General features: G+C 37.3%; 1 protein-coding gene and 1 long non-coding RNA gene across 5 annotated transcripts; both read right to left on the bottom strand.

Moving 5' to 3' along the window:
* Positions 1-2213: 2213 nt before the first annotated feature.
* On the bottom strand, positions 2214-3760 carry LOC113345950. The gene is made up of 3 exons (XR_003358339.1): positions 3141-3760; positions 2894-3047; positions 2214-2804 (listed from the first exon to the last, which is right to left on the bottom strand). It is a non-coding gene; the product is annotated as an uncharacterized LOC113345950 (long non-coding RNA).
* A 601-nt stretch (positions 3761-4361) lies between these two features.
* Positions 4362-9178, bottom strand: LOC113345949 (G-type lectin S-receptor-like serine/threonine-protein kinase At1g11410). Of its 4 annotated transcripts, XM_026589588.1 has the most exons (8): positions 7626-7715; positions 6507-6956; positions 6248-6370; positions 5870-6063; positions 5567-5777; positions 5233-5470; positions 4992-5142; positions 4362-4900 (listed from the first exon to the last, which is right to left on the bottom strand). In XM_026589588.1, exons 2-8 carry the CDS (start codon positions 6586-6588, stop codon positions 4616-4618), a joined length of 1284 nt encoding a protein of 427 aa, XP_026445373.1. In that variant the 5' UTR covers positions 6589-6956; positions 7626-7715; the 3' UTR covers positions 4362-4615. The 4 variants fall into 4 exon arrangements, 3 of the variants coding, with proteins under 3 accessions (XP_026445373.1, XP_026445371.1, XP_026445372.1); XM_026589586.1 differs by having other exon boundaries at positions 5233-5777; positions 7626-7745; XM_026589587.1 differs by lacking the exon at positions 7626-7715 and having other exon boundaries at positions 5233-5777; positions 6248-6386; positions 6507-6707.
* Between the last annotated feature and the right edge of the window lie 1519 nt (positions 9179-10697).

The raw sequence follows: 10697 nt of genomic DNA, 5'->3' as shown, positions 1-10697 counted from the left end.
ATATCTAGTTTTAGAGCTATTTTTGGGTCACTGGTGAGGCTTGAAGTTTTTATATGGCGGAATAACTCTCCAGCAATCGCTATGTTATCATCAATTGATATTTGTGGTTCGAAGGCACTTTGAAAGGGCTTATTAGAAATGAGAGAAGGGGTCTAATTAACTAGGATTTTTTCAATGATTTTATATGTGACGTTTAAAAGTCCTATGGGTCTGAATTGAGAAGGCTTTGATGGGTGGTCCAGTTTGGGTATTAGTGTTAGGTTTGTGTGATTCGTGAGAGGATGTATATTAAGATCATTGAAAAAACTACGAACCATAGCAATCAATTGAGGATGAGTTGTTTCAAAAAATAATTTGAAAAACTTACTCGTATAACCATCTGGACCAGGAGCACTCTTGGAGTTTATGGAGAATAAATCTTGTTTGATTTCTGCTACAATTACCTCCTTAGTAATAAGGTCCTTTGTATGGGAGTTAATCTGAATTGATATTTACGAAAAGATCTTCGTCTATGATTGTAGGTTGACTCGTGTATTGTTGGGAGTAGTGGTCAAGAATGAGTTGAACCACATTTTCCTTCTTGTTAACCCAATTATTATGTGGGTCTTGAAGTTGTTGTATATTGTTGCATGCTCGATGGATGGTGCTTTAATGTGGAAGAAGGTTGTGTTGAGATTGCCTGATTGTAGCCATTGAATCATGGATCTTTGTTTCCAGCATTTTAATGACATTGTAGCAGTCTGTGTGATCTCTTCTTATTTGTTTTTCCAGACCCATCCAGAATTATAGGTCGTTACCTAATTGGGTAGCTCATTGATGTTGAGCCTGTTTTATTTTTGTTGTCGATTTTTTGATCATAGTTGGAAGATGACCAAAAGTTTCCTTGTTCCGTTCCATGAGGGTTTGTCTAGTAGTTATAAGTTTTAGTTGAAGGTCCAAGGTAGGTTCCGAATCTTGTTGTTGTACTAATGCCGAACCTTGTGTGTTTGTTGCACTTATTTTTTTCTTTATTTGTGTTAGGGGACAAAAATTTAGTGGTAGGGGTAGAGGTATAACCTCCGATACAGAGAACCGAGAGACAGAGAAACAAATACATGAAGAATTTGAAGGAAGTGAAGCTAACAAGGGAAATTCTGCAAGTAATAAGACTGAAGATGAAGAAGAACAAGGAGTATCAGGTAACCTAAATGGAGATGAAAATGAAGAAAAAGAAGAAGATGAGCAACAACGACCAAGAAGTAAAGGAAATACAGTCACTGAAGATGAAGATGGAGGAGATAAAGATGAGAAAGATGAAGAAAAAGAAGAACCACCACAACCTGTGTATTATTAGAAGAAGGTTCTTCATCAATGTATTCGTCCTCTGGATTTGGCTCATAAAAACCATCATCTTGAGTTTTAGGTTGAGGTTGAGTTAAAGTTGGAGCAAAATCATTCTCATAATCCAAAAAATTAGCCAAATCCGGATCATTGTTGAAGTTGATGTGTATTATATTGTGTCTACGAGATGAAGATTCACCCAGATCATCCATTTTGAATCACAAAACTCACCCAAATCTCAAAAACCCTAGTTTTTTTTTTACTTTTTCTTCCTCTCTCACTCAAAAGTCATATTTTTTTTCAACTAATAAAACATTAACAACTTAACCTAGTCATTCATTAACATTATTAACTAATCATTATCATTATTAACTAAGAACAGGCACCTAACTCAGCTGGTCATCCTCGTTTCCCAAAGTTTCATGCGTTCCAGGAGGTCCCAGGTTCGAGCCTCCAATGGCGTAATATTACAAAAATTAACATGGAAGGTAGAGTTAGTTTACCCCATTGTGACACAATCTCAACCCCGCTTCGGCTCCTTTGGCTAGGTTACCCATGAGTAAAAGGGTATTGAGTTAAGAGTTGAGACCGTCTTTGCCTCTCTAAAGATACATGAACTGAGGCCCATGGATAAAAACTCTTGCTGGGTTTAAATTACCTGCCCATTACCAATTGAATAGTGGTACGCTAACTAGTAGCGACTAGTTCTTCGATTTTAAATTTTTAACAGCAAGCAAATCTTAAGGGATGAAAGATTTTCATTTTGAAATACCTCTTATGGTCAATGAAATACAATACAATATTTTGGGTAAAAGCTCTGTCTCTTCTATAAAAAAATGGCCTTAAGAAATTATGGAGCTTAGCCGTGTCGAGCAATGTGTATCTGTTTCTTCTGTGGTCAAATAACTTTGTTTATTAAGACCAAATGGCCACTCGTTTATGTTACAAAGAGTTGATTCATATGAAAATGAGCAGCATTCTTGAGATAGACAGGCAGCTTCATATTAATCCAACTGGTTCTACTCTGGAAACATAATGAAAACTATTGTGGAGAATACTGATAAGGAACTTATGTAAACTGAATACACTGTGAACAATTGATAAGGTGCTTTCTTCCTCTCTTCAAGAGGTCAGGCCCTTCGCCTCCCCTCCCTGTTTTATTTTCATCTTCTTTAGTAGTATAATCCTCCTTGTGAGTTTGTTCGGAAAAAAAGGGAAAAGTAAAAGAAAAAAACCCTATCGACCTTCAAATGTGACTTGAGGAGTTACCAGGATTATCTGAAAAGTTCTTTGGGAGATGGACGATCAATATCACAGTTAAGCATGAGATCCATTTCAGCCATGGTCGGCCTATCTACTGCTCTATTCTGACAACATAGCAGACCAATATGTATGCATTTCATCACTTCGAAAGGAGAACCTAGATCACCCAAATCCTCATCGACAATATCTGACCATTTTCCTTCATTTCAAAGACCCCAAGCCTGAAAATAAAATGTTGAAGCATAAAGTTCATTTAACACATTTATATAACACAACAAGGAATTCATATAGTTATAGAATATATACTTACATGAAGAAGAAGGTTTGAAGGTTGTTCGGAACTGTAGAAGCTGTTATTTCTCTTGCCACTTACAAGTTCAAGCACTAATTACACTCCAAAACTGAAGACATCAGACTTCTCCGAAAATGTCCCTCCCATTACGTACTCCGGAGACATATAACCACTGCATTTATTTGCCAGGGCATGTCATATAGTGGATGACTAGATGAGCTATCAAAATTTAAGTTGATGATAAAGAGAATAGAATGGTGCTCACAATGTACCAACGACCCGGTTAGTATTATCGATAGTTTGTTTCCCACCAAATATCCTTGCCATCCCAAAGTCTGAAATTTTTAGGGTCATGTCTTCATCCAAGAGAATGTTAATGACTTTGAGATCTCGATGAATAACTCTTAATATTTATTAAGAGTTGGGCATGAACTCATATATTAACATGTTCTCTTCTCCTTCTATGCAGCAACCGAGCAACTTCACAAGGTTACGGTGCTGAAGTTTGGGAATCAACATAACCTCATTTTTGAACTCTTCAATACCCTGTCCAGAGCTTTTCGAAAGTCTTTTCACTGCAATTTGCTGCCCATTTTCTAATTTGCCCTATAAACCATACTCCAATGCCCATACAGAAATTGTAGTAAATAGAAATGTGCAAAAGTTCATCACAATTATTATAATAATCAAACATACCTTATAAACTGGCCCAAAACCCCCTTCTCCCAATTTATTTTCCATGCAGTAGGCATTTGTGGCAATTGCTAAACAGGACAGGTTAAACATTTGTAATTCATGTGATTCCCCTTCACTTTTACCACCATTAAACATGTTTCTATTTGGTGTTACGCTGTCGGTAGTGTTGGTTTGTAACACCCCCTGGAGTCCTTTAAATCTTCGTGCGCATTCATGAACAGGGTAGAGAAGTGATGAAACAGTTAGGGCTATGTAATTTATAAATACAACTAGCGTGAATTGGCGACAGTTTCTAAAAAATTTTCTTCTTTTATTAGTCCATGACAAGACTACTAGAATTGGTTCTGATGATGCAATATCCCCAGCCAAAATAAAGGAGAAGGTAGTTACCTCTTTCATTGGCCTTATTCCTCTTCCACAGATACATGTATCCTATTACACCCATGATAATTGCCACCAAAGAGACTGTTACAGGTACAATGATCTTCCAAATTACCCATGATAATTTACGGGTACTCAGTACCCGTTTGGTACTATTCACACGGCTACTGAGTAGCTGTTTTGTGTAGGGAAGGGATGAGAGAGCACCATAGCAAGCTTAGCTTCCTTTTGCTATCCCTTCCCTACATATGAGGGATAGGAAAGGGATGGGGCTCTCCATAGTGCTGGCTCTAAGGGATGAAATATTTTCATTGTGGAATGTCAGTTAAGTTAGCTAAAACTCTGAGATAAATGTTGGCCTCAAAATGTTATGGAGCTTATCAATGTGATCCTTTTCTTCTGTGGCCAAATAGCTTTGTTTATCAAGATCAAATGGAGTTAATTCATTTGTATTCCAACTAGTTCTACTATGGAAAGACATTGAAAACAATTGTGGAGAATGCTTATGGAAACTTAATACACTCAGTGAACAATTGTTATTTTCCCCTCTTCAGGAGGTCAGGCCCTTTGCTGCCCCTCCCTGTTTTATTTTTATGTTCTTTAGTAGTATAATCCTCCTTGTGAGCTGGTTGAGAAGGAAAAAAAAACAGCTTGTTAAGTAACCTATCGACCTTCAATTCTGGTCAAAGTGACATTGTTACTTGAGGAGTGACCAGGCTTATCTGAAACTGCTGGGACAGTATATGGAGGTTCTTTGGGAGATGGACGATCAGTCTCATAGTTAAGCATGAGCTCCACTTCAGCCATGGTTGGCCTATCTACAGCTCTATTCTGACAACACAACAACCCAATATGTATGCATTTCATCACTTCAAATGGAGAATTCAGATCACCCAAATCCTCATCTAAAATTTCTGACCATTTGCCTTCATTCCAGAGACTCCAAGCCTGAAACAAAAATGTCAAAAGTATGTCCCTAAGTTCATTTAACACAATCATATAATACAACTAGGAATTCAAATAGTTATATAATACTTACATGAAGTAGAAGGTTCAAAGGTTGTTCGGGACTGTAAAAGCTGTTGTTTCTCTTACCACTCACAACTTCAAGCACTAACACTCCAAAACTGAAGACATCAGACTTCTCAGAAAATGTCCCTCCCATTACATATTCCGGAGACATATAACCACTGCGTTTGTTTGCCAGGGCATGTTATTTAGTAGATCACTAGATGAGTTATCATAATTAAAGTTGATAAAGGGAGAAACATGGTGTTTACAATGTACCAACGACCCGGTTAGTGTTATCGATAGTTTGGTTCCCACCAAATATCCTCGCCATTCCAAAGTCTGAAATCTTTGGGATCATGTCTTCATCCAAGAGAATGTTACTGACTTTTAGATCTCTATGAATAACTCTTAATCGAGAGTCGCGATGAAGATAAAGAAGGCCACGAGCAATCCCTCCAATAATATCAAACCTTCTATCCCAATCTAGACATGATTTTTTCCTTGGATCTGCCATTAGTACCAATTTGAGATGAAGTATACCTTTTGTTATATTCAAAGATGAAACAGCGTTTGATGGTATATCATATGAGAAAAGAAACAAACCAAATAGAAACACATCCAGGCTTTTGTTGGGCATGAACTCGTATATTAACATGTTCTCTTCTCCTTCTACGCAGCAACCAAGTAGCTTCACAAGGTTACGGTGCTGAAGTTTGGAAATCAACACAACCTCATTCTTGAACTCTTCAATTCCCTGTCCAGAGCTTTTCGAAAGTCTTTTCACTGCAATTTGCTGCCCGTTTTCTAATTTACCCTATAAACAATGCGCATACAGAAACTTTTGTAAATAGAAACGTGCAAATGTTCATCAAAATTATTACAGTAATCAAACTTATGCAAACAGACCTTATAAACTGGCCCGAAACCCCCTTCTCCCAATTTATTTTCCACGCAGTAGTCATTTGTAGCAATTGCTAAACAGGCCAGGTTAAACATTTGTAATTCATCCCCTTCACATTCACCATCATTAAACATGTTTCTTGGTGTTTCGTTGTCGGTAGTGTTGGTTTTCAACACCCCCTGGAGTCCTTTTGATCTTCCTGCGTATTCATGAACAGGGTAGGGAAGCGAAGAAACAATTAGCAATGTAATTCGTAAATACAACTAGCTTGAATTGCTGACAGTTGCTAAAAAAATTCTCCTTCCATTGTTCCATGACAAGATTAGTAGAATTGTTCTGTGGTGATGCAATATCCCCAACCAAATAAAGGAGAAGGTAGTTACCTCTTTCATTAGCCTTATTCCTCTTGCACGAATACATGTATCCTAATACACCCATGATAATTGCCACCAAAGAGATTATTACTGGAACAATGATCTTCCAAATTACCACCTTTCTCGTTCTGACTGAAACAATTGTAGACTGAAGCACAGTCAATTATGTGGTTATGCACTTGTGTTGGAAATAAACCTGTGATAGTGAGGGAATACCCCTGAATATGATCATATATTTGGTATCTTATTAGGAGAACATATTGCTTACCTTCAGTGAGAAACTCCGAATCTGCACGTTTGAGATATAGATTCCCTGCTCTACCATCTGATTGTTGACTTACATTCATCATATCTCCCTGCCATATTTGACACACTGTGTTCTCATACGCATAACCATTGCAAGCACAAGAACTCTGGCAAGCTTATTTGCATTCTTCCGCACTGTTGACTTGTCGAGACTGGGAATCATCAGGCAATTTCGAGCTTCGAATTGGTGAAAAACCAATATCTTTACTCCCACATTGCAAAGACGTATTCCTAAGACACCCACCACTTGAATCCCGAAGATTCCAATCTGAAGGAGATCGTTCGACGAAACCAGGCAAACACTCACATTTCAATGTGTCCTGGATACAATTGCCAAATGGTCCACAGACACCATAAACATCACAAAAATGCTTCGGTTGAGTCCAATATAAAATCCATTTTTCGGCTGTATCTGACCATGTAAATTGTTTCATCAACCCAGAAACATCCATTAACATTCTCACAACAACCGATTTATTATAAAGATTATAAGTAACATAACTCTCATTTTCATTTGAAGTGTAACTAAAATTGTAAATGTAATTTCCTCTCATCTGGGGAATTAACGTGAAGTATTTTTCTCGTTCAATCCATTCCCCACTTGTCCAGACCTGTATGGACTTGTTCCACCTTATAAGATACTGATTGATTCCAGTTGGGTCTAGTTCTAGGTTGAACATTCGGGTAGCTGGATCTTCTTGATTTCTCCATGAAGTAAGCAACTTATTTACACCAACTTTCTTATTGAGCCCAATTTTCCCACCAGGTAACCAAGTATCAGTTGGATAATAAAAACTCTGCCAGAGTACAATAGACGGATCAGACTTATCTCTTAAAACTAGATTTCCATCATCACCTAAAACTGCTTCAGTAGTATTAAAAGTACCTAAAGTTGAATTGGTAGACCAAATTGAGGAATTTGACGGGCCATAGAGAACTAGATTACCATTTGCTAAAAGTTTGAGTTCAGAAGAATCTGGATCACTAAGCGGCTTCTCTCTATTAGCCACCGAAACTACTGTCTGCACCGACACCCTATCATAGTTATACCAGATACCTATGAAATAATTCCGAGACTCACCTGGTGAGAAGAATCCCATCATAAAGTTGCCATCTCTTGACGTAATTGTTTGATTTCCGCTAAGAGTCTCACCCGCCGAGAAGGTACCAGCTGCAAATGAATCAAGAGGCTTATTCAAAAGGACAAAAACAGAGAGTAGGACAGAGAAACAAGTCTTTTTGGCAGTATCCATATCGAATTATGAACAACGAAAATTCCAAAATTCAGGCAAACCCAGCAGCAAGTTGATGAAATTTCAACTTGAATGAGCATTTACAGTTTCCTGTCTCGTAATAATTTCCTGTCTGCAAATAATCAATCATTTTAGTTTGTGGTTGTGTCAGAAACAAGTCATCAGGTGTGTAATTGTAACTAGTGATCAATCAATTCATGCAGGTAGCTATAAATTCAATTAATGGAAAGGGACTCTGGTAGGAGATAAAAGATTAAATTTCACAACAATGAATAAAGAAGACCCGATCCATAATAAATTAAAGGAAAGAAAATTTTTTAGAGCAAGTTTTTGGTGGGACAAAGAAATAGACACACCTAGACTTTTAGTTCAATTGGCTTCTTCATTTGATTTTCACTTCCTCTTGGCTACAATTACAAACACGTTGGGTGCATTAAAAGAAGGATCAAAAAGTTAGCCAATATGACAAGACAAACAGCTGGAATAGCAAAGAGTACTTACTGGAAATCAGATTTACAGTGATCCATCCGTATCAAAATGGCAATCAATCCCTTTGGATGATAACTAGATACACCCAGAGCCAGCTATTTAGATACACAGTCTTACAACCTGGTTAAATCTGGTAATTTTAATGGATACCAATTTTATTTGGGGCATCTAGTACCTTCCACTTGATGGGTTACATTTTTCCATGACTTTCCTCTAAAATAGCCATTTACAATGATGTTTGAAGCACTAGAAATTCATACCCAAACTGTGAAGCAGTGTATACAATTGATTTGATTTTGTTCCATTTTCATGGTCTACAATTATCGACCACAAACAAATTCCAGTAAAAATCAATACATGTTTATGAAAAGTTAGACTCTACAAAATTTGAATGCACTCCCATAAAGTTTCCCGAAAACATTGATTTGATTTTCAATCAGCCAATGTGAATTCTAATTTGAATCGATTGTTAATCTTTTCTCTGTTGAATCAGTGAGGCGGTCATCACGTTATGATTCTGCTTTGATTTGTCTTGTAAGATAGTCAGCAACAGAGTAATCTCTGCAGATTTCAATCTTCCTTGCAACATTGGACGCCCTGAATTTCAAAATAAAAGTAAAAATCAACTTAAAGTAGGATGTAACATTTAGAGATCAAATAGAAAATCTGAAATTAAGTGAGCAGCAACCAAAAACATCAGAATCTTAACCAACTAAAACAAATGAAATTGCATTTACTTACTTTTTGAGAGGAGAAATCACTGTGTAATCTTTATTCATTGAGTTTGCCTCCAAAACACGCGACGAATCAAAATTCACCTGAAATTTATCAAACTAGATCTGAGATGAGAGAGAGGGGTAGAAAGCAGACATGTATATCCCTTTCATGTATATCCCCAAGACTAAAGAATGTAGGCAAATCCTAAAGGGCATAATGTCCTAAAGATTTGATGGGTTAAGCCCAAGGATAGAAACGGGTATTCTTAGTGACCCATAGATTAGGAAGCCTATTTTGAAGCAGACCAAAAAGTTTTGAGGCATACTCAAGGTCCGGCTGTATTTTTGTCTAGGTTTGGCTAATAACTTAAGATTCGGCGGATAACTTTTCAGCCGAACTTACACGAATGTAAGCCTCAAAAAAAGGTTTCTAGATTAGTGCGTGAACTTACCACCACCCGTTTGGGCCATTCCTTTGGCACTAATGGCAATTCAGGGATGTGAGCAACAAGTGAAATTTTCTAATGCCACCCGCATCCGGTCCATCTAAAAAAGCGGGTTCTAGATTTTTATTCGTGTTCAGTCCATAATGCTAGTAAACAGGTGTATGAACTAGATATGGGTGGCTTGGTGGTTTATACTTGAATTATCATACCAGCAAAAATGGTCAGTTTGGTTTCTATACTACAAGAGTCTTCCATCAGTGGGTAGGATATTTTCTTTACATTTCCATATGAAAGGTTGTATTTTAGGTACGATGTGAATACTCCAACAAATGGCTTTGTAAGTAAGTTGGTTAGGATGGAGATTCGGCAAGAAACTTAGCTCACCAATGAAAGCATTGTAGGCAGTTTTCACTTGAAAATCGGCAATTTTGGTATGCAATTCGAAATTACTATAAGCATTAACTAAATTTATGAAGACAGAAGACAACAAATTCTGGCTAAACCCTAAAGGCATCCATGTGAAGAACACAAGAAGGCGACATGAAATGAAGCCCATTCCTACGAATTGGAGACACTCTTAATGGGTTTTAATTGATTGAGATAGCCCTTACCAACTGAACGACATGAACTATGACACTATTACCCTTTTGTCTCGAGAAATTGTGCCGTGTGTGGTTCGGTGCCGTTGTCAACTATTTAACAATGCCTTTTCCAGGAACAACTATTATCTTCGCGGATTTACAATGATGGAAACAATGTTCACACACTTCCATTGAGAACACTGAAATTAAGAAAAATTAACCCTATCATTACACATGAACAAAATGTCAATTTTTTTGTGGTAAAAGTTGGAAACTCATCAACATATGTCCGAAATACGTGTGGGAGAGAAGGATAACCTTGGAATTAGACTTATTTCTTTGGTTCTCATGACTACAGCAACAGGCTTCAATCTATCAGCTTCTTTGCCAAATAATTTTGCCAACATCATGACCTTCAACAATGCTAGCAACAGTTTCCACCATATAAACTTGTAAACGTTCAACAGCTAGTTTCTCCATCAGTTCTTGGGTAGCTTCATATAGGAGTTCAGTATGATCAAGCACGATTCGAACCAAGGAAATGAAATTCCGATCAAAAGATAAGAAGCTGAAACTGAACGATTGGGGTCTTACTGTTAAGGTGTGAGAAAAATCGCTGGCTCTATATATGAATGTTAGTCGGATAGTTTCTTGGGTGCAATCCAATG

Source organism: Papaver somniferum, unplaced genomic scaffold, assembly GCF_003573695.1.
Source record: "Papaver somniferum cultivar HN1 unplaced genomic scaffold, ASM357369v1 unplaced-scaffold_84, whole genome shotgun sequence".
Taxonomy (NCBI): Eukaryota; Viridiplantae; Streptophyta; class Magnoliopsida; order Ranunculales; family Papaveraceae; genus Papaver; species Papaver somniferum.
This window is presented reverse-complemented; position numbering and strand designations above follow the sequence as displayed.

Bases quoted from the DNA above. Each gene is read 5' to 3' on its own strand.
- LOC113345949 (XM_026589586.1), bottom strand. From the start codon at position 6,588: ATGATGAATGTAAGTCAACAATCAGATGGTAGAGCAGGGAATCTATAT. The intron at 6,064-6,247 runs GTAACTACCTTC...ATGAATACGCAG, and splicing joins GAATAAGGCTAATGAAAGAG to GAAGATCAAAAGGACTCCAG. The intron at 5,143-5,232 runs GTAAACACCATG...AAACAAACGCAG, and splicing joins AACCGGGTCGTTGGTACATT to TGGTTATATGTCTCCGGAAT.